Below are 26,195 nucleotides of genomic sequence, written 5' to 3'. Positions count from 1 at the left end.
ATGTCTCTGCACCAGGAGCAGCAAACCTATGTGTTACAGCACACAAACTGTTCTGTTTTTTCCTTCCAAGAAAGCAGAAAAGAGAAGCTTCCTGACTAATTGTGTCTGGTTAATTACCTGGCTTATCTTTAATAGCTTACACATGACATTTTAGCCTAGCTAAGAATTCTGATCCCCCTTTTTTTTTTTTGTCAAAAGAAGAATTATCAACTCTGCCTAAGTTAGCGAACTCACCAGCATGAGTTTTGATGATGAATTTTTCTTGTTTAATGCCAGCTTCCTTATTTTTTAGGATATCAATCAGCTTTCCAATGAAATCTCTTTCTGCAGCTGCAGAATCAACTACTTCAGACTTCTCGTCTACGATGGAAAAAAAAAAGATGTATTTGATCATATATTGTAAAAAAATGAAGATTACTAAACCAAGAGGCAAATCCTCCACTTGAACATGGCTGAGTTTTCCCTGGTGTTGAAAAAGAAGCCTCAAGCCACAGGACTTTACAATTTATATCCACAACTTCAGGTTGAGATACCAAGGAAGTTTCTATCCCATAAAAGTATCTCTCACTGCTTATTTCTAATCACTCCACTGAAAGATTATAAGATAAGCTGGAAAGAAGAGAGTTGCACATTCCATTTTGTCTGCAGTGCTAACTTAACCTCGATCAAGGCCTGCATAGGCTCTTCATTATGTTGCAACACAAATACTCATGGGAGCACAGGTGAACTGAATCTGGAAAACATGAAAGACTTAAGTAGTCTGAAAAATCAGTGCCACTGACAGAAAGGTAAGCATGGCATGGTTCCAGACAACACCTGTCTTCTCTGATCTGTTTTCAGGATAGCAATAGCAAATTCAGTAGGCTTACAGAAGAAGATAATGGAGACATCAGCGTAAAGTTTTACACAGTTATTTATATATGCTGCTCTCTACAAGGTATCAACTGCAGAAAACTATCAACTTCTCAAAATATTTTTTCTATGCATTATTTCCTGATTTTTTATTTAACAAGTACCATTCAGAAAACTCCATAATTTCATGGAATATTAACCTTATAAAGATACTAAGTAGTAGGACTTACTAAAAGCACCTCCACAAATAGAGCACATGCTTCTGGATGGTGAAAACAAGGATTTCAATGGTTAGATATGGAATGATTTCAAAATGTGGTTGTATATCCAGAAAAAAAAGGTTTAATAAACCCCATCATTTGTAAAAACTAATTTTTACAAGCCAAACTGTTCAGCTTAATCCATTAGACACTGTTCAAGTATAGAAGTGTAGCATGAATAAGACATCACAGAAATAATAATCTTTTTCAATTTTTTTAAGCACTGATCTCCAAGGCTATACTCCATTCAGTTTTCACATTTTTGCAAATTCAAGTCTCCAGTGCCCAGATCTAAAGCTGTAAGAGATAGGTCTGAAGTATGGTAAGCTCTCCATACCTGTATGACTTTGGCCTCCCAACCACAACATGCTTTCCCCTGGATCCAACACAGCAGAAAGCTCTGAATCTTCTGTGGAACAAAACAATTCAGATGATTTGCTCTCACGCTGGCAGCAGGCTACTTCTTCCTCACTGAAGGATTCCCAGGTATCTTCTGAATAGTCAAGGACAGAGCTAGCATAACTCTGGCTCAATTCCTTCTGCTGCTTTTCATAGTCACCAGAGCCATCTGATGAGGTAGTAGTCATGGTGCAACACTACAAATAAAAACAGAATAAAAGCATATCGCAGTTTCAGTAACACAGGAAGAACAACTGAATTACTTACAGCTATGGGGGACATGTGGACAAATACTATAGCTCAGCTCAAATCCTATTTAGCCACCAAAACAAGTGGATAAAATAACTACTTAATGTGTTACATCAATGCAACACCCTTGAAAGCACTACTGCTGATCAAAGAATGCATTATCAAAATCTGCTGGGTAAGCATACAATAACAATTACCATCAAGCACTGCCAATAAATTTTGATGAGCATTTCTTTTGATTTTGAATATAATGAATTACAGGTAACACTTGGATTGAGTCATTCATGAAAACAAAGGTGATTTTTAAAAACAGATTTTGTTTTCCTTAGATTAAACCTCCCACCTCTCAAAAAAGCAAACTCTCCTTATTTAGATTAGATTTTGCCCAGAATACTAGAAAATAAGCACAAGCCTGCTAATGTTCTCAAAATGAAGATAGCCATGCTCACAGTGTAGGAGAAACAAAAAACAAAAAGCTCTCCGGAACAAAGTTTGAGGAATAAAATAGATCTCAGACGCGTAGCTACTATGTAAAGCTTTAAGGCTTTATTCTTTTCTTTTTTTATTAGAATGATTCACTACCCATTCTCCCTTTGAATCTAGCAGTTCTCCTAAATAATTTCACCCCATTTCTTCTCCTGCTCCCATAAGGAGAATAAATGAATGGGTGGTGTGCCTTTGGAAAGATGTTACAGCAGCAACAGCTGTAGCTCTTCCATCAGAAAAAACAGAACCCCAGAGTGATGAAAGTGGGTAAACAAAGGAACCATCACCCTGAAGTTCAGCTTCGCCACGAACTTTGGTGTTCATTAACTGTTTAGCTTGGAGAAGAAAAGGCTTTGGGACGGCCTCACTGTGGCCTTCCAATATTTGGAAGGAGCATATAAACAGGAGGGAGTACATCTGTTTATGAGGGTGGATAGCGATAGGATAAGGGGGAATGGCTTTAAACTGAGGCAGGAGATGTTTAGGTTAGATATTAAGAGGAGGTTTTTCACTCAGAAGGTGGTGATGCACTGGAACAGGTTGCCCAAGGTGGTTATGGATGCCCCATCCCCGAAGGTAGTCAAGGCCAGGCTGGATACAGGTCACTATGGTTCTTTTTAACCTAGGCCATTCTTAGTTTTGAAGGTGCTGACTTTAGCTATTTCTCTCCTAGAAGTGCACTGCTGTCTGTTCTACATGCCTTGTTACTACCAAGGTCCTTTGGTGAACTGTGTACAGACTGCATACCCTAAGAAGTTCAGGGTTTTTCCCAACAGCTGATTTCCAAAAGCAATTTGTAACACCAATTTCTAAGACCAAAAGTTTAATCTTTGTTTTAACATGTGCCAGAAGTTCTGATCTAACCTTTAAATATTAATAAATACTTAGTCATTTCTTTGTTCACTACACCAACATTAATTCAGACTTGTTAATTAGATGAGATCCAACAGATAAAAATAATAGGAGCTGCAAACTGAGTCAGTGTTCTAGCCACAGCTGGCCTAAAGAGCTGCAGCTGCACACAGATAGAAGAGACAACCATCAACCCATCCCTGCCACTCACAGTAACCATATTCCTCAGTGCCAAATCTTTTGAAAACCTCTAGAGGTGACTTCACCATCTCCCCGTGCAGCTTGTTCCACCACCTCACTGCTCTTTCTGAGAAGAGATTTCTTCTAAAATCCAACCTGAACCTTCTCTGGCACAATTTGAGACCATCATGTCCTATAGCAGTTACCAAGGAGAAGAAGCTGACCCTCACCTTATCACAACCTGCTTTCAGAGAGTTGCAGAGAACAGTAAGGATTCCCCTGAGCTTCCTCTTCTCCAGAGTAAGGAATTCCAGTTCCTTCAGCCACTCTTTGTAACACTTGTGCTCTACACCTTTCACAGCTTCACCTCCCTCCTCTGGATAGACACCAGGGCTCCAAAGACTTCCTTGTAGCAAGGGACCAAAAGCTGAATACAGTACTCAAGGTGCAGCCTCAGCAGACTGTACAAGAGGATATAGCTGCCACTGACAAGTTCTCAAATCACCCAAGAAAGATACCGGTCACAATTCAGTAATAAAAAGAAATAGTTTAACCCTTTCCAAGGATTAGGGCTCACTGAAAAACTCCTAAAAGAGACAATCTCCAAGCAGAGATGCTTTCCCTTCAGCTGCCAGGCTTTGAAAGAGATTAGAGTCCACCCCTTCCAGTCGCACAAGTGAACTGCTTGCGTCTGTGCTCCCGGGGTTGGCCGAGCCCCTTCACCAGGTGCTCAATCAGCGGTTCAGGCTGTGACCCAACAGCTGCCGTGCACCGCAGCTGAGCACAGAGGGAGGACTGCCTCCCTGCCGGCTGCACTATTTCTGATGCAAGCCAGGACGCCGCTGGCCGCCTTGTTTACCTGGGCTCCTGTTCAGCTGGCTGCCAGCTAACACCCTCACAGCTGTTTTAGTCACTCTGCCCCAAGCCCGCAGCACTGCGAGGGGCTGCTGTGAGCGAAGCGCAGGACTCGGCGCTTTGCCTTCCTGAAGCTCATACAACCGACTTCAGCCCAGCGATCCAGCCTGCCCGCACCCCTCGGTAGGCCTTCCCAGCGCCAGGCTGACGGCCGCTTCCTCCCAGCTTTGTGTCATCAGCAGCCTTATTGAGGGCATTCAAACCCTTTGCTACAGCAGGTAGCAGCCAACGGGAAAGCCTGCTGCATCCACTTCCCGGTCAAAGCCCCACCGCGGCAGACGCTGTCCTTCCTTCAGTTATTAATCTGTATCTCAAAGGACGAACCCCCTTCAGAACGCCGTAACCGCACGCTGGGGCCTTCCTTTACAGCCAGACTGCGTGGCGCTGGGCTCGAGCGCTGTACTTACGGGCGCAGCCTTACACACAGCGAACAAACAGCTCGGCTTCCCTTCCCCCGCCGCCTCCGGCCCGGCACGAGGCCCGGCCCCAGCGCATCCCGCCCCGCCCCGCCCGGCCGCGGAGCAGAGAGCGGCGGGGTGCGGAGGGCGCGGAGCGGGCTGTGGGGCGCCGTGCTGTGGGGCGCCGTGCTGCGGGAGCTGGGCTTGGCGCCGCCGTCTTCGCGCCCTCCCTGCTCCTCAGGCAGCGATCATCTGTGAAAAACGAGGGCATCCACCGCCTCTCTGCGCAACCTGTGCCAGCGCCTCACCACCCTGAATGTAAAAACCTTCCTTACGTCCGATCTAAATGTCCCCTCTTTTCGTTCGAAACCACTTTGTCCTGTCACAACAGACCTGCAAAAGAGCCTGTCCCCTTCTTTCCTATCAGCCCCCTTTAGATACTGAAAGGAACTGGGCTGGCCTAGCTTGACTTTGAGATATTTGGGGCACGAATCTTGTCTTCTCTCATGTTTCATTATGTGCAGCAGCTCAAGCGATGTGGATTCTCTTGAAACAGAGACTTCAATGTGCCACTCTTATAATGTCAAGAAACAATTTGGCCAGCATAAGCAAGGAAGTGAATACTGATGCAGTGAGTGTAAGAGGAATGAACAGCTCATATTTAAGTGTTTTAGCATTCAGTGTTTCGCTGCTTGGTGCTGGTCCTTTTCAAGAAACAAAAATAATTTACATGGTAAATGTTAATTTCATATTCCCCATCAATACAAATTAGAATAGTTGGGCATCCTGCAGGAACTGGGAGTCAGCTGAATAACAATCAGAGCAGAGAGCTGCATAAAACAGCCTTATGTTTAGGCTGTCAACATTAGGGAAGGAGAAAAATGTAAGAAAACATCAAGAAAACACCAGCTCTTTAGATAAAGAAAATCTGCATTGTGTACTAAACCTCTCTGACCTAAAGATTCGCCTTTCATTGATTGCTTTATTTTATATCTTTCTTCTCAGGAAAGTGATGTTGCAAACAGGCCAGCAAGCACCCAAACTGAATAAAAACACTTTCTGGGAGAATCTTAAGAGGTAGGCTGACAGTTTTCATGCTCTGGGTTATAAATGATTGTGAAATAGTATAGGGAAGAACATTACGTTTTCTTTGAAATTCTAATTAAGATATACAGAGAATATCACAGAATAACACAGATCCTTACAGTTCCCACTAACTGCCTTCCTGTCAGCTTGATACTTCATTATTTATCATTGTCCATTTTTTATGGTAACAGTTGACATTAGATTATTACTGACCTGGTTGATATTTGAATTTATTCCCTAGAGGTTAAAGACTTTGTAGTTTCATTTTCTCAGTTCCTTTTTAAAATTCATAATTTTAGAGCATGGAAAATATATTGTTCTATCAAGTTTATTTCCTTGACATTTATTCAGTGGAAAGTGTGATCCTAATATTAAAGGCATTTGATTTGAAGCCCAGGATACAAATAAATCTATTAACTCATCTTCCCTGAAACAGGGCACTTTATCACTGCAGTTCCTCTCATTGGTGTCTAGGAAGTTAATATGTTGAACAGCATAATTATTTGAACTGGTATTTGTTTTTAAAGGATTTGTAGGTGATAATAGATGGACCAACTCAGTTGTGTCAGAAAGTATTAAGAGTTGTGACTGCTAATGTAATGGTGTTGGTCTCATACAGAGCCATAAAATAACACTGTGTGCGAAGCAGTGACAGGATTTTACTCCAGCTCTTCTCTTTATCATATGTTATATTAAATTTAAACAAAATTGTTGAATTTCTTTGCGTGGGTTTTGATGTCGTCTTCTATGAAAGCTGTAATAATTTTTAGTTCTTTTAACTGGAGGGCTGCATAAGAATTCATACTTGTTAGGTGTGTTTCTCAAATAATAAGGATCTCATTAATGTTGCCAGCAGAACTAATTGGACTGTCACAGTAAGGTTCAGTACCCAGTTGGAGAATTATGGTGCGAGGCCAATAGAATTTAGCATATTCTGCTGGTGGGTAAAGCTGACATGAGTCATTAATGAGATGCTTCTAAAGCCTTACTCTCCACAAAAACGCAGGTATTCTGAGGGGCTTTCTTAGACTATGTAAATATGAAGGACAAATGCAAGAACTCTTCTAAATTTTTCAAAAGCAAGTTGTTGACAGTTCGAGATACAGTAAAGGTTTTCTCCTTTATCAGCACAGACATTGAAAGTACTGCCAAGTAGCACCTAGACGCCATAAATCATTGATGAGAATGAATAGTTTCAAATTAATACAAAAGAAAAACTCTAGAGCACAGGGCATCTAAAGAAGTCATTGTCTAGGGCCTGCTGCTTTTAAAATGGTCATTTCAGTTCCCATTAATTCACATCTCTAATTAGGAAATGGATTGATCTCTTGCTTCAATTTGCTAGTGATTGGCTGGTGTCCATGTCAGATCAGAAGTGTGCATACAAATTAAGTATTACTAATGACTGCTGTTGTATAAGTTTAAATAAATGTAAGTTAAATGAAAACTGTGGACTGTGTTCTATAGGCAGAACAAAAATATATTTCAGCTCTGATTTTATCCATAGCTCTTGTTGTTTATGCTCTGAATCGTAGTCAGAAACCATGAGCAACTGTATTTTCACTAGACTTCCAGGTGAAGAAAAGAGGACTGAAAATCTTTTGAAACAAAGATAAACAACCTAACAGTCTCGTCCTTGCTCATAGCATCTCTGCAGGCAGGTATAATTTCATCTGTGTCAGACTTGGTAACCACTTGGGGAAGAATGCATTATGAGGTACCAGGTTGTGAAGAGCGTGACGAGTGTCTGTTCCTGACAAGTTTTTGTACATGTTGGTTCTCTGAGTTGCTGGAGAGCATTGTATTCCTTATTTGTGATACTAATTCCTTAGGATGAGAAGAAACAATAAGTAGCACTTGTGACTGCACAGAAGCGCCAGCTGTATTTCCAAAGTTTGGTACTGGTGCATAGGCTAGATTTCAATTAGCATAATTACACTTCATCTTCCTAATTTTGCTTTATACTTGAAGATGGATAATTATTCTTACTCACTGCGTGTCTGAATGTGCTACTGAATAGCAACATCCACGTTCCCATATTTGGGTGCACTTCAGTGCAGACTGAATACACAGACTGCAGATTGCCTGCGAGTCTTTTCTCCTTATAATTTCAGTAACTGCAACAAATAGCAGTAACCTTGTAGGAAAACATCTGGAAACGCAACAAAGCTCAATTAGCCAACATTACAAAATGTCTACTCATGTACGTGTATATATGCATAAACATACAAACTCCCCACCAGAAACATAAGGGCCTGTTTGGGAACAGGCAGGGCTGCGGGAAGTGCTTTACCTGAAGAGCAGGAAGGAAGCTGACCTGGTATTTGACAGGAGTTTCTTACAGTGGAGGTGTAGCAGAAATGCTAAGTCATGGCTTGAAGCAGTGATTGAGCACCTGGTGGGAAGGCAGAGTCAGCCCAAGGGAGTTCTGTGCATGCAGTGTACCTGAGTGACCGGACAGGGTGAAGCCAGGATCCACCCCTTCCCAGACCTCATTTATGGGCTGGTGGTGGAGGTGAAGCTGTCTTGCTGGAGATCCCTATCTATCTGAGGCCTTCTAAAGGTAAGTAGCTTTTTTTTTCTCCCATTTCTACATCTATGGGTGCTATGTTTGGGATTGTTGATGTTTGCTGTAGCTGAAGACTTTGCCACCATGCTATTATTGCTGTACTAGAGGTAGAGTGGTATTTATCTTGTGATACCTTGAAATTCTTCTCTTGGAATTCTCTGTTTGCTGCTCTGAAACTTATTGTTGTGTGGGTTGGGACTGAATGTCTAATTGATGTCTTTCCTAACAGACTTGATTTTTTTTTTGTCAGGATATAATAGGAAAAGTTATGCTCGTATTACTATGTATGAGCCCGCTGCTTTCTAAGACAAACACAGATGTAGTTTGTGGACACGCTCTGCATCCTTATGTATCTATTTGCACCTGTTCATTTGATGTTTTCCTCCTGCAGAGTTGCAGTAGGTACTTTTGAGACATTAAACAGCAGAACAGTTCAAACCCGTGATTTAGAATTGTCATTCTGAGGATGTATTCCCTTAGATGGACAGGTTGGGGTTATTTCTGAACATGAAATGAGTTCACGTAGAAGAAGTCTGAGGAACTCTTACAGTAAATGCTCGATTTTCTTTATTTTCTCTTTTTTTTTCATTAAGTTTGCTTAATGATTTTCATGTGAACTGTTCTGAAGAATTCCTAGTATCTTGTTGTGGGAAGAAACTTCTAAAGGAAAGATGAACTCATTGTGCTCTTTGGATAGATTGATAATAGATCTATCAATCAGTTTTCTTTGGTAATGCGTTGGCTCTTGGGACTCTTTTAGTATGCATTTCAAACTGATGAGTCATTTTGACACTTCAGAAAATACCTTCATTCAGAAGTCATAGCTTTTCACATCCACGCTCTGTTAACCCACTGCGTGTTCATCTGTCTATTCTTAAAACATAGTATTTATTCATTCATTGGTTTGGTTTTGTGATACTAATTCCTTGTTACGGAAGTGTCCTAAAGGTGCTATCTGTTGTCTTAGCAAGGTTCTTTCTGGTTTTGTTCTCCTAATTACTTACTGCTGGAGTATTATTTCTACTGGAGAAGGAGAAACGATTTTGTGGTTTGTTCAGAATACAGTGCTTTGAGATGTTTGTAATCTTCCTCTGAAGATAGTTTTATTTCTGAAAATCTCATTATTTTGAAAGAACAACATTAGTGTTGCTACTGAGCTTTTCCTTGTTAGCGAGGACGTGATTTGTTTCAGGTGGCTGTATCTATGGAGAAACACTTTTCTCCCACAGTTTTCTGGAGCTGCTTCAGATCTTGAAAAAAAAAAAAGACACTAATTTTAAGCTAATGCTGTGTGTGTGTAAATGTTTAACAACATCAGTATCTTAGTCTAAAGGCCTTCTCAATAATATAAGCTCTGTAAATTCAAATACTGTTTTTCATTGTATTGGTAAAGCTGTCATTCTCATATCAGTAGCTTACTTGGTTTTTCCAGCTCCTGTGGGGATGGGTATGTGAAGGCAATCAGACAAATCACTTAGTGCTTCCAGGTCTGTTTCCTTACATTCTGCTACGTTGTCTATTGAGCAGTGTTGTAACTTTTAGGTGAATTTATCACTCTCTCCAGTGTGTGTTGCTTATGAAGAAGATACAATTGCAAACTTGTTAACACTGAGGTCTTATCAACAGGAGAAACTTTACATATGTGGACTTTGGTATTTTTTTACTATTGATCTCCAGTTATTACAGACAGGGAATATTAGGTGCATAAGCATGTGTATACCTAAAAGTCTTTTAAAGCCTTGGAAGTGTACGTGTAGGAGTACACTTTGCAATCCATGTAATTGCAAAATGCATTCAAAATATTACTTGCTCTCAGAAGATACACAAAACAAGGATTGGTACTGTCACACTACGGGTAAAAAGCAAAGGCACGAAGAACTAACGACTCCTTCAAGATCAGACAAAATAGCTGCCAAGACTTCTGGATTCTTATCCTGACACTTCTTGCTATGACAAGATGCATCCTGTTATTCTTTACCTCCTTAGTTCTTAATCTTTAATAATGAAAAGTTTTCTAGTGTGTTATCATTTGGAGTGAATTGCTACATCATGGCATTCTCAACTAGGCATGGAATCAGAACTTTCAGAAGTCAATGCCTCTTTCCCAAGTTAAATAAACTCTATGGATATTTTTGAATTAATCACCCTTGAACTGATGAAGCAGCCACAGGAGGAGGAGGAGATTGGTAGGAAGCTGACACCGAGTTTGGCAGGCAGGTTAAATGATGGTGTGCAGATGGGGATTTCCAGCCTCTGGGTGTGAAAGAGGATTTTCAGCATAACTAAATAGTATCTCATCGCTATCAAATGCAGTAAATATCTTGCCATGTCAGGTGGGCAGGCTTTTTTTTCTCTTTTTTTAGAAACTTGAGCATAGTCAGATCATAATCTTTTCAATTTGGTATCGATCTTTGCTATCAGTGTGTGGGGATAGAGGCACTGTGTAATGAAAAGGGTGAAAAGCAAAGATAGTATCTTTGTATTTGATGCAGTCATCTGAAGGCTCCATGTCCTCTTGGTCTGTGGAGGAAAACTGGTGTATGAGAACTGTTGATCACAGCCTGAACCTCTGACTGACCACCTGAGGTGAGCAGTGAGTCGGCCCTGGGAGAACAGGTGAAGGCAATTCAGCTGTGCTACCAGAAGGGGTGGAGTTTGGCTGCACCTCTCCTACATCCCACTTAAGTGCTGACTGCCACTGGAGAATGATCTCTTTCTGGAGATCACTCCTCATGGAGTTTGCTGCAAGCCTACAACACTGGCAAGCGTTTTCCATTATCTTTCTGCCATGGTAATTCTACTTAGCCTAACTTCTGTATGCCTATGATTGTACAGCTGGTTTGATTCTTTCTGACTCCATCCGTAGGCATAAAGCCAGATTTCCACCTCTATGTGTTCCCAGTTTTCTTACCAGTGGGAGTTACTAGCCCATCTCCAGCTACCTGAAGTAGTGCCCATGAACCTCCTTTGACTGCTGGGCTTCTTTTAAGCATCTTGAATATCATAAATATACTAAGACCACAGAGTTGACTTAGCCTATTTACTCTTGAGTAAATGATTCTACACCATGCCAGTAGACCAAGTCTCCAGAAGAAAATGAACCTGATGATCTGATTCTATTAGATTATTGATTTAATGACAGTAATTTTACTTCCATGGTGGTAGTTGTTGCTCCAGTTGACTGGAATAATAGAACTATTTGTATTAAAGCCCCATTTATGCTTTGTTCTCTGTTGAATCTTAAGCAACAATGGGAAACCTCTAAGTATTTCAAAGTTATGGTACTTATATGGTTAAAAACGTCAGGTTATCTTCCCTGAGATTGGTAACTGGGAATTTCTGGAGGAAGAAAATGAGCATTCAAAAGTCAGCATATCCTCTGATTTGATTCCCTTTCATTCTAAGATCTCATTTCATTGCTGGCTTAAACACCTGGAGGTTCTGAAAAATCAGGCAAAATCTTTAAGGAAATCAAACAGTATGGGATGTGATATATTTAATTACAGCAGTATGAGACTGGAACTACTCCTAAGAAGATAATTAAAAAGCAACTAAAACAAATGGAGTGATCTCCCTAATAACCTAGGGGACTAAGTGTCATTAAAGTTCTTGTTCAGTTACCTGAACTCAGTGTGCTTTTGAAAGTTATCCATAAACTGCAGAGCTCTAAAACATGTGTCATAGAAGTTCAAGAGGAAATATAACTAAGGATTTAGTTCTCCATTGCTAGATTAGAACTGGATTAGCATCTTCACACTGCAGTGCATTCTGAATTGTGGACTTCAGAGCATTTCAGACTTTTCTTGCAAATCCCACCCTGCTAGGAAATGGGTCTCCTGAACTGTTGTAACCCACTGTTCATTATCAAAAACCACCATGGAAGACCAGAGTGGTGCTACCTGGTAAGACTGATACAGGTTAAATATGTGGAAAACAATTTAGGGCACATTATTTCTGAATAGATACACTGGGAGAATTGTTGAACTTGATTCAGTGGGAAGGCAGTTTGTCCCACTATGATCTGTACAATGTATTAACACGTTACTCAGCTGGGGGAAGGTAGCTGCTCAGGAGAACTGAAGGGTCTCTAGAGTCTGACAGCTTCTTCTCAGATTTTAGTCTTTTCATTAAGAACGTTCCTATATCTGCCCTTCCATTGTTTTGCATCAAATGGAATTATGCACTACTGTTTCTTGTACCTATTTACCTTTATAATTCTTCATAGTCAGGTGCTATGAGGCCCTGTGCTTTCAAGCCCTTTGTTCATAGAACACTTGCTGACTCTGGTAATCACTCAGCTTAAAAAAACTGCAAGATTGATCCTGAATTTTGAAGAGTAATGTGCATTTATAATCCTCTTTTAGTAATGCAGAGTAATAGCACAGACTGACCTGCTGCATACTGATGTATTAAACTCTATGCATCTGTGTAGTCTCCTGGGGAGTGTTTATGGAATAAGGGCTACATTCATCCAGTGTTATATTTTGTATATCAATTGTTAAACATTTAAATAAAAATGACCATAAGGATGGGAGATGTGTTTTAAATGGAGCTTGTGATGTAAGTATGTAAAGTAGGGAAAGTATTACACTGGAACATGCTGCTGGTTTTAACTTAGAATATCCTTCTTTAATCAGGAATTTGTACTCAGAAGTTCAGAGCTTGTGAAGATCACGTGGACGCATTCATACATAATTTGTATGAATAGCTGTGAAGAGATGCTTAGTCTGCAGTGCTCAGTGTCTCTAAAAAAGTACCATTGTGAAGTGCAGATCAGAAAAACAACAAAGAACAAATCATAGTTGGAACAGAGAGGAGGAGATATTAAAGCTGTAATTCAGCTCCAAAGTTGACAGAGTGAGATGAAACAATGAAACTGTGGCATCATTAGCCTGTAACAGAAGCTGTTACCTGTGTTTAAATGTACTCTGCCCAAATACAATTGCTCCTTATGGGGGTGTCTTCGCTTTGGTCCTTTGCAGCATCAGGGAACTTTAAACAAACAGTAAGTTTATGTCTTTTTAGGGGGGGGGGGGGGGAAGAGGGAGAGAGAGAAAGGTGACCTTGATCTAGGCTGATATAATCCCAGAACGTCTAGGATTATTTTTTTAGAGTTCAGAGTAAAGCTGTTATTTAAACATTAATTTCTTCCTTCCTCGAGTAAGTGAAATATTGACAAAATGCCTCTATTGACAGAATGGTGAGGGCCAGCTGAAGAAGCTGATCTCTATCACTAGCTGCCTTCCTGACTGAGTCCATGCTCACCAGTGGACCTGTTACTGGTTGACAGAGCTCACAGTAAGACAGGCCTAACGCTGTTTTCCACCTGGATTGTTCTGGTGTTTACATTTGGTCATGCATGTATCCTAATCTACTTGATAGAATAGATTGTTAGTGAAATTTGGTTCTCTTACCAATTGCTGCTGCTACTAGGCTTTTAAAGTTTGGTTTGTTTACCAAGAGGAATTAGTACATTAGTTTAAGAACCAATATGTTAGTTTACCAAAAGGAATCCTTAAGTGATAGTTCTGAAAACTTCCTTTTCAGTTTTAGTGGGTGAACAGCCTTGTCTTTCCTCAATAATTTTGCAGTGGAGACATAATAGAACACTTCTATCTCCTATGTCAATGATTTTGCCTCACAAGAAGTATTGGAGTCACAATTGAGTACTTCTATCTTTTGCCTCAAAGTGTGCAAGGACATTTTCCTTGGGTTCTGCATACACTGTTTTTTAAAAGTGGCCCACTATGGCCTAATAAACAATGAATATTTTCCAAACTGGGGAAAAGCAAATGGAAATAGGTCAAAGGCTTCAGTGATGAAACTGATTGTGAAAAAAGGGAAGTAGGTGGGCACTCAACCATCCAAAATACCACTGAGTATGCCAGAGGGACATTAGCACATACGTATGAGACATTGAAAAATAATGAATATGTATGCCAGTATGCTGCATATGCATGTCGTAAGTGTTCAAATGTAGAACCTGAACCCTGAGAGGGTGTATTTTCTTGTCAAGTTGCTGGGTGTTCATCATGAGGAATAAAGGAATGCCACTTTCTAACACCTCATTGGAGTTGAAGAGTTTTCTTCCTGGATTTCAGATTACAAAAGAAATCCTGATTTCCAGTTCGGGATGATAAGAACTGGAGGGTACCTCTCTGACTTATGCCTTCTTATTGCAGCTCTACATGGAAGTGAAACACAGATTTGGAAGGTAGACCACTTTTCGTTTGGTTGCTGGCTCAACTGCTGTTTGTAGCAGTATTGCATTAAATCACCGTAATGCAGTAGTGGCTCAGTGAAAGCAGTTAAACAACTTAGTGTTGTGAGTGTTGTACCTCCTAGATGGGTGCAGGTGATTAATTTAATTTAATGGAAAGGCTGTAACTGTTGATAACTACAGTAAGACCTGGGCTGTTGCAGAATTGTCCTTGAAGAACAAACTCATTGCAGTAGGGTATCCTACAGTGTTTGTGTTACAAACATCAACTGGCTTCCTTGTGGGATACTTCCCCTCAGTGAGACAGGGCTGTTTTGCTCCCTGCTCCCTGCAGGCACTGGATAACGCTGGGGTCAAAGAGCAGCGGTAGAAGATTGCAGATAGTGGGGCCTGCCATAGTTGTTTCCCACTCACTTCTGGTTTTGATGGCAAGTGCAGAATTTGCTGAGTGTCTCCAGCATTGCCAACAACTTCCAGCATTAGCTCAACCTTATCTTTTAGTCTTTAAAAGAGGTATTTCTGCCAAGTGGCTTTCTACTTGGTATACAGGTGGGAATAATTCAAGAATTTAAGGTCTTTCTGGTTGGTCAGTACAGGGATCTTTGCCCAGAAATGACACAGTGTTTGACTAAGGAACTCTTATTTCAGTTACAGCTATTTCTTATGACTGCAGTGTCTGTGTGAGTTTTCCTATGCTGTTTTCCTGGTTCAGCAATTGATTGGCAGGTCTGGGCAGCTGTTTCTACACCACTGGTGTTACTGGCAATTACAAACTTCACAGCCATCTCCAGAATGCTTTGCTTCAAAATCATTCCTCATGCATGTACGCCTATCAGGCCCAGCAGCACTCCTACACCTTCCACCAACACTGAGATAATGTGGTCACTGTCACTATTATGGGAAAAAAAAACCCACCACATTTTAGTATCTTGCAGTTATAAATGAAAAGACCTTGACTGAGTCATGGCACCTTACAGATTGTGTTGCTTCTGGGTGGACATCAATGGCTCCTTTTAAGTTTGCATATTTGGTTTTTTTTATAACTTGGCAAGTAGGGCTTTATATGTATGACCAGTAATATATTTGTTATTAGAACCAAAAGACAACATCTGTCCTTGGAATTATGATTTCTTCATTCACATCAGATCTCTCCTGTCATTTTTAGGTTCTGGATAGATAAGAAAATGTATTCCATGAATATCATAGAGAGAATGAATAATTTTGATTGTAAATTAATAGTTGTATTACTTGCTAGGACAATCTGACTATTATGCAATCATTTTTACAGAGCTGTCATATAGGTATCTCACTTTTTTTTTTCTCTTGGGTATGTGTTCTCAGGTGCATGCTTGGAAATTAAGCTTTTGTGCTTTCATTGCTTGTGTAAGGGATTCTGTAGCATACTCCAGCCAAATAAACCCAGGTGTGGACTGGTGTTCATTAGCTATGTGGTACCAGAACTGCCAGTACCATACATTCAATATAAAGTGACTGATATTAGCTATACTCTCTCAATACAGACTGAGCACAAGCTAGATTCTTGAAAGCATTAATTTTGGATATGGAAGGTGTTAAAACTTGAGTTTGACATTCAGGCAACATCTCTTGCAAGAGTATTTGGCAAGTCTTGAAATAGTATTAAAAAAACTCCGTATTTTTTCCTTATATTGTGCAACATACAGCCTCCTGTCAGGCTGGAATACTACTGTTTGTGAACAAAACATCAGGGCTACTACCCATTCAAGTACTGTGGGATTTGAGAGCTCTCTGCTATGCTGACCATGCAACTCCTAGAACTTGTCAGTTCTGAGGGTGAAGTTTTCAGCCTCTTCAGATTCATGTGCACAGCAGGCAGTGGCAGGTAATTTTACCAAAGGTACAATCGAAAATCTTCTTAGCTGCAGGTAGAGTTCCTCAGGCTCTGTCATGGATTCCTTTGTTTCTGTGTTGTCAAATTCTCTGTCAGCATGAAATAAGGTTGGTTTGGTTTTTTTTTTTGCTGGCTAGTCTCAGATACATTTTATTTTTTTAACCTTTTGGTAGTGTTTTTCAGCTCTTTCTGAAGTCACCTCTTTTCCCATCAGTGAATGGAAGCTAGAGCACTGTTCCTTGTTATTATTACATTGCATATTAGGTTAAATATTAATCTCTGTACAGGAGGAGAATGAGATGGGAAAGTCTACACATTTTGGATGCTGCAAAAGTTATTTTGGACTGCATTATTAATCTCCTAAAGCAATTTGCCATTCCTTTGTAATACTTGTCTGCCCTGAAGATCAGATAGCATTTGGGCTTTAAGATAATGAGTTTCAGAGACAAGTCTATAACAAAATAGTATTGTAAGAAATGGAAAATAAAACTGTCAGGAGATATTCTCACTTTAGAGTTTGCACTAAAAAAAAAGCCAATTATCAGTGATAAAAGGCTGAGTATTATAACTTAGGTGGACCCAGTCCTATCAGGTAGGTGCTCTGGAAACTTGGATATTGTTTGAGAACTGATTATGATGATGCTCCTTCAACACTGGCAACAACAGTATCGTCACATCTTACCTCTGTGCTGCACCAGGTTCTCATGTAAAAATACCCAGTAGAGGTATAAGCTAACTACTTTGGTTACTAATTGCAAAATAGGTGCAGGAATAGTACTACACCACGGGGGTCAGTCTTAAGGCTACAAAAAGGCAGGTGCCTTAAGTCTTGGGGGTAAGCAGCAGCCTAAGCAGATTAATGTGGTAGTGCAAGGTCTTGAATAATAGCACATCTAAAGTGACCTGATTTACAGAGCCGTGGACTGAGCTAGGGAGATTAAGCAAATTTTCCTACATCAATAAATGCCAGTGCCAGTACATGATTTGCAGCCCTGCGTGCTATACTCCTCATCTTGTCCTCTGCTGACAGGACATCCCTGCATCTCTAATTTCTTTCTGTATGCAAAGGACATTCTGTGTTTTAGGGTGCTTGAAAGCCAGAATCAGTTCTGATTAGACTTCTTCAAGGTGCTGAAGTAAAACTCCAGCTCTGAGCAACCCTATATTTTATCATATCTAAATTTTAAAGTTGTGGCTTTAATGCATGTGTATTATTATGTACAACACATTAGCAGAGTTGTTTAATTGTAAGCATCCTTTCTGCTGCTGGTGCACTCTTAGTGTGAAGAAAACTGGGGACACTGGAGAATACTTTGGAAGCCATGGAGCTTCCCATCCAAGAACATTAAAGCTGATGTGCTTTCTCTTCATGCTTCATCACTGCCTGTATGTAGGTAGGTGTTCCAAAGATCTGGGAGCTAGTGGTATTCATGCTTACATTCATTAAAACAAAGCCCTCTCATTCTATAGTTCAGAGTCTATGCAAAACAATAGAGAATTGAAGATGTAAAATGAAGACCTTGAGAATGTACTTCATAGTCTTAGTTAACTGTCTCATTGTCCAAGTCCTCTTAATCCTTGGCAAACTGCAGAAAAAGTGGTAGAGTTAATGAATGTTATTTGTCAAAAAGATAACGAAGTATTTAGGTGTAGAGCTGGCCCATTGACCTGGGTGTACAGCTTCAACATCTGACAGAAAAGGCAAAGTGATTGGAATAAAGGTTAAATACCAGGTGCCTTTGAAGTAATCAAACATTATTTTAGGCCAAGCCACACTGCCTCACATCGTTGTAGGCACACAGAGACAGCATTTCTAGCAATTTGCAAGCATCTGTCACCTGGTGATGCCTGCTGGAATTTGGACTGAGCCTCTTATTGATATTTAGGCCTCACTTAAAATAACCTGAGTGTTGCAGCCCTGCCGCTGGTGATGCAGGCAAATGGTGCAGAAGGTGAGCATCATATGGAAAGTCTAATTTGCTTTGACAAGGAACTGTACTTGAAACTTCAGAATGCTTCCTGCCCTCTGCCTGGAGCAGCAGCACCCAGCAGTGACATTGTATGACACTGCTCCCTGGGCAGCAGTGAACAGGCTGCCCAGGGAGGTTGTGGAGTCTCCTTCTCTGGAGATATTCAAGACCCGCCTGGACGCCTACCTGTGCGACCTGGTGTAGGGATCCTGCTTTGGCAGGGGGGTTGGACTCAATGATCTCTGGAGGTCCCTTCCAATGCCTACGATTCTGTGATTCTGTGATTTGAGGACACAAAGGAGGAAAAGCAGTGCCCTATCTTATACTCTGACAGTGCCTTTCCCTTCTCATCTTTTCCTGTCCTGAGATTCTTGTTTGTCACCCACCCTGAATCACACTTGTCTCTGAACCACTGAGTTGACCTCTTCTGACCAAAGCAGCACTAGCCCCTACCATCTGTTTGCAATAAGCAGCACTGCTGCAGTTATTCCAAAGCATCTTTGTCTTGGACAAAAGAAATGGAAGTTCAAGTGATGCTATTCAGCCATATAAAACTGAGTCTGCTTCTATTTTATTATGGATGTATCACCTTGCTGTGAGGGGTCTGTTCAGCCACCTGAAAACATTTAGAAAGATCAGCTTCAACACTTGGTTTCCTTCTCTGATTTATTAAAGAAAATCTATCCTGGCTCACTCAAATGACCACTGCTGTTTAGATGATTGTGCAGGCATGAGGCACTTCACAGCATTGTTTACATGTTAATATTTGAGATTATTTTATTTACATACTAGTATGACTTAGCAACCTAAAGCTATGTGTTGTATTAGTGGTGCTTGCCACAAAGAAAGAATTCCAAGCTCATCATGATCAGCCTGAAGTGACTTTTGTAGCAATGCACTGGACCTCCATTTAGGAGAGGTGAAGCCATAGTGGACTTTTGCACTGCTAGATGATTTAAACACGAACTGTTCAGATATTCAGGATATAATAACCTATTTTTTAATCATTATGGTGGGTAGGTTTTACAGCATGTTGTTGCTTTATTTGATTGAAATTTCACATTCTGATTGTACAAGCTTCGTTTTTAAGGAAAATTTCTCTCTAATCCAATATTTCCCCTTGGGAGATTTCAGCCCGTTGGCTGACTGGTAATGTGATTGCAGATTTTTCTTTTATAAACAGTTAATAAAGAGGCTGAATATGATTTCTGAGATTTAGTGGTTGTTATTAAGACTTTTGTTCCTGCGTATCTGAAATGGGAATTTTATTTGAATCGTTGTGAGTTAGAGTTATGAGGATCAGATAAAATATTCAGTATTTGCAATTATGTGGCTGGAACCTCTTGAGGGATCCACAATTCACCTCAGACTGTTATTGGGTAAAGATGCTTTTCAGTTCTCAGTGTGCCTTTTAGGATTCTTCTGTAAAGAAAACTGGGTGCTTTTACATTACCACATCATAAGCTGATGACTTATGTAAGGGGTGATCTGTGCAGTCTTCTCAGCCCCTGCTCACCTGTGTAGGTTTCAGAGGTAATCTGATCTTTGCCATTGCAGCATGGCCATTTTCCAGACAGCCTTTCTCCTTGCTCTCCTCACCTCATGACATACTGTTTTCAACAGGACTTCTACTTTCTATGTTGCAAGGTCAGCCTATTCTGCACATCTTGCCCTTGTTGTGCTGTGGAAGATATACTCACAGTTGTTTTTGTGATGGCTGAACAAGTTTGTGTCCTGTTGTGGACAAAGCCAAGAAATACAGAACTGCTCAAAACCTTGCCTATTTTTAAGAGCTCTTATACAGGGGATTTTAAATTATTTTACTTAAGAAGTTAAACTGGCAAACTGTGCCAAGGTGAGGTCGAATGATACTGTGATCGTTTCCCTGGTTAGGAGTAGATGCAGAGAAAACTAACTTGCTCACAGAGAGTAGTAGACAGAAGCAGGAACTGGACTGTCAGACTTTTGGCAGTGTGCTCCTGCTGCACCATGCAAATAAAGTGTCATTTAGGGATGCTGAGGAGGGGAACTTTGTCAAATTAGATTGCTGTAAATCAAATCACTTTTCAGGCAGTGTTTGAACAGAAGCGATTCATTACTTGATGTTATACAAATACTGTGTGCACACAAGGATGCATGATGTAGTCTAGTTGGTAATCCTTGGGATGTCACAGCTATAGAATTGCACATTCAAGAACAAAAGCTTACAGTTCTGAAGAATTCCTTCTCAGTAACTGCCCCTGGGCACCTCATTCTGCTTGTGCAGCTTACTATTGCAGCCTGGCATATTCTTTTTCCATGGAAGCTATGGTAGATTTCTCCTGTTTTTATTTCTGTTCACTGTAATATTCCTGAGGGAGATGAAAATTTTTGTATCTCACCTTTTTATGTGTAGAAAGATGCTGTAACTGGCAAATTGAATGTAAAGCTTTACCCAAGCAAGAATATACATCCAAAAAGCATTCAGAGAATGACGGCCACTACATCAAGAAGGAACTCCTTTAGAGATCAAGAATGTAAGCAATGCCTTCACAGTAAAATTCAAGGCAATTTTCTTTGTGCAATGACAGAAAATGAAGACCATTCTACTGACCGGTGGAAAAAGACACAGCTGTAAGTACATCTTTTTAGGCTTGGGAAGAAGCAATGAGTTTCTGTTTCTAGGGTTTGGAAGCCCTATATTGGGAGCTCTGTAATTCCATTAGCGTTTCAGATGAACTCTGGAGCTTTTACAGATTTGCATTCCTACATGCATGCGCCTGCACATAAATGCTAAAGTATCTATTTTCATCACTAGAGAGCTAACCTCCAGTAAGCAAAGCACTGGGGAACAGAGACACCACTTAGAATAGATTAAATTGCAGCCACAAGGAAACATCATTTGGATTTTTCTTGCAGGAGACGCTGTGCTCTGTTTCTTCAAACCTCAGAGTATGAATAAAACTTACATTATTGAGGTGGATAGCTTAGGGAGTTTCAGATAAAGATTAGACAATTATACGAATAAGAATAGGTAGGATGAAAGGAGAAGGACCATCATGCTGCCTGCATCTGCTTATAAATTCACCACCGGTGTGCAAGTAAGGTAGAAATCCCATAGCTGTTGCCATCAGAGGGAAGATCCTATGTGAGCAGAGATCTCTTGCAGCAAAGATTTTGGGGTATCTGTAGGTTACTAACTAGAGAAGTTTTTAAACAGATCTTGTTTTTCAAAAGGTGATTTTGTTCTTTTGACACTCACGTTTCCTCACTACGCTAAAAGATCATGCCTCAAATAACTAAATGATTTTGGATATCTGCTTCCTACAGAAGTGTGCTGCCAATCAGCTGGGAGTTCTGAGCTCAGAATGAATTGTCTTTACTCTGAAGTTTTGAGTTCCGCCTTGTATGTAATCATTTCTTAACACCAGAGGCAAATGGAAGCTGGACTTTTAACTCTCAGCACTGTGTAAGCGTTACATATGCTACAAAGGTGTGGAGGAAGAGTTTCATCTTTAGTTTTATCTTTAGGCTTAACTTAAATGCCTGACTGAGCAAAATATCGGGCTAATCTTCTGAGGTATTCAAAGCGTATGAAAATCTGAGGGCTATGTGCAGTAAAACCTAACTTGGGTGTCTTAAATCACCTTCTAAAGGTTTCTTTCTTTGCACTCACTCTAGAGAGAACCGTCAGAGACTGAAAATCTCCCTGAAGCTATGATTCACCATTGTGCTGGAGGTGTTGGCTCTGCCTGCTTAAACAATTCTTTTCTTATGCCTAGCTGCTTCTTCCCAGCTCCGCTCTGCCCCTCACTTGTGCCAGCCAAGCTCTTTTTGGGACCAGTCTGGAACGTGGTTCAGTGTCTTTTTAGGATATTACCCAAATATGCCTGGCATTACACCATCCTGTTTTCTTCTTTGAAGTCATGGATTATATTGAAATAAATTTGTAAATTCCATGGCACTGTGTCAGCTGAGGCCAGTCAGATCCTTACAGTGTGAAAATAGTCTTGTCCTTCCTAAAATGGGGATTACTTTGCAAATAAACAGGGGGATACATTTCCATTAGATTATGTCACTGTAGGCATTTTGACACACGGATGAATGACTTTGGTTGTTTCCAGTAGAAAGAAGCTATGCACATACACACTCAAGCGAGAATGACATTGTTCCTTCTGTGTTTTGTGAAATGAGTTACTGAGAGGATAAACCCAGAAGAATGGCTATGGATAAATCTTTAGCTGAATTATCAATGAAGAGTTTATCTCTTTTTCTCATTTTGTAAACTGTTGACTGGCATTCCCATGCAACCATCTTTTAATAGAAAAGCAAAATTTCCTTCTAGACAAAGGAAAAATAAATGAAAAAGTGATTTTTCTGATCATCTGAGTAGATGAAATCAGTTGGGACTGTTTATCCAACAAAAGAAACGGGAACCAGTGAGGGAAAATGCCTTATGGCTCTAGGGATATCACACCCTGTTTGGCAAAACACTTTCCATGTATATAAGAGACCTTGGCTGTTGTTTTCTGTGGCTGTCATACTGAAATGCTTGCCTTTATAACAGCTGGCTGTATTGTTGTCACCTAGTAGAACTTCCGTGTTGCTGGATGTCTTTCCTCTTGAATTATTCTGTGTTTGAGTTACCATGTATGACTTATCCCTGAGTGACAGATGCCACCCATCTGACTGCATCCTACAGCACTGAGACAGCCTTCCACCAGCTGTGGGGGTACCTATGGCAGGTATTGCTGGGAGTTTTTCTTTCCTTTAAGTCTTTCAGTCACAGCATGCTGATGTCTGGTTAGATGTGTTGTGGTGCACTGACTTTTATTTTTCCTCTAGAACAAGCTTAGAGGAAGTGAGTAATATGTGGTTAAATTAAATAATTTCTACTAGTAGTTGTAGAAATAATTGCTGAGCATGTGTCTGAAAGTAGGCTGACATAAAATCTGTAGGAGATTTCCATTTATGAGCAGTGATTGGCTCCAGGATTGAGGTCTACAGAACGAATCCTGCGTTCTGCTGTGATAGCTACTGTAAATATAGCCGCATAAAACCAGCAGTCCATGTTATTAGGCAGACACTGATGTGATCTCTTACTGTTATATGCATCCCCATCATTTTGAAAATGAGAAGATAGCTCTGTATGATGCATCTTTGATTCTACCATGACATCCTTCAGCATTGTATCTGAGCAGAAATGATTAGTTTCATGTGTCACTGTAGTTAAGCATGCTCTGGAGCTGCAGAAAAAAATACATATTTTAAAAAGTCAGTCTTTGAACAGGAAGGGGATGGAAGCAGAACAGTGAACAAGGGAGTATAGAGGCAGGTGGTCTCTAGCCAAAGCTTGCTTGTGACACTGGGATTCACATTCCTCTGGAAAGTTCTGTGGAAGCTTTAAAGGGAGCTTTACAGAGCCTATTCTTACATTTCATCCTGTATTGGGTCATTAAGTCACTGGATGGCTCTTGTTGGTTTCTAGCAGCCACCTGTAACCTGACTGCAGTACTTTGTGGATCAGCAAAGGGGAATAATTTTCAAACACTTATTTTCAAGTGTATTTCTACAACACACAGGGGTGTCAACATTTTTTTAATTGATACAGGGCTTTTCATCTGTGCACACGTTTGGGACTGCAGCAACACTCTCTTGAATTTGGTGGAGTACTCTGGAGGAGAAAGGGAGATGCGTCCAGGCAACAGTGCAGAAGCAAGGCTGAAAAGGGAGTTCACTCAAACTGAGCCAGGGAAACCAGGCTGGAGAAAGAAAAGGACTGGGAGCAAAATCCTAGAGATCACCCAGCAGATATCAGTAATCCCCTGGGACAGAAATAAATCTGAAGGATGTGAGACTAATTTTACCTTGCCAGTAGTAGAGGTAGTTAATATTTTTGGTATTATCTAGCGTGGAAAAGATTTAGAATTGCAATAACTTACAGCAACAATATCAACATACAGCAGATTGCAGTACCAAACAAATTTAGAACTATCTTAGCAAGAGGCACACATGTCATTCATAGGTAGCCAAAGAGCTACTCTGTGAAATGAGAAACAACTCTATTGTCTTCAGTGAAAAATATACAGGTATCAGGAGGCACAAAACAATCATCACAGGAATTGCATGTGAGAAACTAAATGGTAATGAATTACGTAATCCCTGTCTGAATTAGGCTGATTTCATGTAGACATTGGAAAGTCTAACTTTTCTCTGAATATGTATTTTCACCAACTCATGTTTTTTATGCATAGCGTTCTTCTAACAAGGGATTGATTACTACACTTGCATATTTATGTTTGCTTTTTTCTTTTCTCAACAAGTGATCTGTGCACGAGGTACTATCCTCATTGCTTTAATTATCAAAAAATCCCTGAGATGTTGTCTGTGAAGCACCTTTCTGAAGCACCACTCCAACTAAAATTACATATAGATGACTGTATTGTAAATACCTCATTGCCATGTCTTAATTTTGTTTGCTTGTTATGGTTTGAGTTGGTTTTGTCAAAACAATGACAAACAAATTGTGTTTATTTGTAGGTGCTGTCTCAGGCATGATGCTGTTTTACGTTAACTTTGTTATTGCAGAAGTCAGTCTGGAAACCAAAACATGCAGATCTGCAGCATATAAAAAATTAATAGAATGTTTAATTCATGTATTTGAGATGAACTATGAGATAAACATAAAATGACTATTATGTTTAATTTGGGTGAATGCATATGTTTGTGTTTGCAACCACATCTGTTCTCTTCTGGAGGGAATCAAAATCCTCCATCTGTTTAATAGTTTCCAGTCTATGTGTATGGATTCTCTTTGGTGTTGGATGTCAAGTTCTGTTTTTGTAAGGTAAGTGATTCAGAGAATGGGATCTGAAAAGCCTGGAATTCCAAGAGCTACACTATGCTGCAGATTTATGTGCTATCATTTCAAAATTAATTTAGACACTTTGAAAGCAGTGTGTTGATTTGAATGATGGAGATGATCTATGAATATGCTGCAGTCTGTGTAAAACTACTGCCTGGCTTAGCAAATACTGTCCTGTAGTGTGACAGGAGAGGTGCTGCTCAGCCTGCTCCTCCCTTTCTTCTTGACAGCTGCCTTCAGAGTGCCTTGTCTGTTCCTGAATATGTATGGATACATGCTTTCAAGTAATATCTTATTTCCACTCCTACGTAAATTATAGTGTGCAAGGTGTCTCGAGTTCATTAAATTCATGAATTTTATCAATAGGAAGTTCATAGAAAAAAGTAAACCACAAGAATTACAGCTTGTTAAAAAGCATAACAACTGTGAAAGCACTCACCATCTTTGTCTGATTTACTATCTCTGGCTGAGATTCAGCTAGCACTTCACAGAAAATTCCATCCCTGTGCCTCATTGCCCAGCAGGTTTATAAGGCGACCAGTTCTTTAATATGAATGCCATAAGACAGTCTTCTCCCCTGCTATTTGAATTCAGTAGCCCTGTTTTTCTTTAGCATGTACTACTAATGCTTTGAATTCGTTGACTGCTAATGCTGAACTGCTGCATTGTTAAGAGGTGTTGTGATAGCTAAGATGGCATCTTAAAGTCTTGACCACTCCTGCTCACATTGCAGATCCTATTCTACTTTATATAGTTATCCTGCAGTACTGTACTTGTCCTCTAGGACAGGTAAGAGTTTGCTTACTGTTCCTTAAAGATTTTATTCTTAATCTAAAAACCCTGCTCTGCTTAGAGCCCAGTTCCTTGTCAAGCCTCCCTAACAGAGACCACTGAATTGTATATATGCTATGGTAGCCTGATTCACATTTTGCCAAAAGCCATACAGAAAAATCCTTCCTAAAAATGTTCCCCAGAGGACCTCTGCTGCTTGTGAATGAACTCTTTAGATCTTTACTTTTCCAGATCTACTTACCTTCACCAAATT

The 26,195-nt window shown here is 40.2% G+C and overlaps 1 protein-coding gene and 1 long non-coding RNA gene across 23 annotated transcripts in view; one reads left to right on the top strand and one right to left on the bottom strand.

The window, feature by feature from the left end:
- C14H8orf48 (chromosome 14 C8orf48 homolog) overlaps positions 1-4,691 on the bottom strand; it is a 91,291-nt gene extending 86,600 nt beyond the window's left edge. For 18 of the 21 annotated variants that reach the window (XR_016471027.1, XR_016471030.1, XR_016471026.1 and 15 more), the window contains exons 1-3: positions 4,601-4,685; positions 1,450-1,708; positions 235-360 (exon numbers count right to left, since the gene is read on the bottom strand). Coding sequence is in view for 3 of the 21 variants with exons in the window: in XM_090150182.1 (XP_090006308.1) it covers positions 235-360; positions 1,450-1,699 (376 nt within the window). In the remaining 18 variants the exon portion in view is untranslated. The other 3 variants (XR_016471029.1, XR_016471035.1, XR_016471037.1) reach the window with 3 other exon arrangements.
- Positions 4,692-4,767: 76 nt separating this feature from the next.
- LOC149915997 (uncharacterized) lies at positions 4,768-24,902 on the top strand. 2 transcript variants are annotated; one of them, XR_016471057.1, is made up of 3 exons: positions 4,768-4,909; positions 5,597-5,668; positions 23,897-24,902. It is a non-coding gene; the product is annotated as an uncharacterized LOC149915997 (long non-coding RNA). The 2 variants fall into 2 exon arrangements; XR_016471056.1 differs by having other exon boundaries at positions 4,768-5,474.
- Positions 24,903-26,195: the final 1,293 nt, after the last annotated feature.

This window comes from Phasianus colchicus, chromosome 14 (genome assembly GCF_987193195.1).
Source record: "Phasianus colchicus chromosome 14, bPhaCol1.hap1.1, whole genome shotgun sequence".
NCBI lineage: Eukaryota > Metazoa > Chordata > Aves > Galliformes > Phasianidae > Phasianus > Phasianus colchicus.
This window is presented reverse-complemented; position numbering and strand designations above follow the sequence as displayed.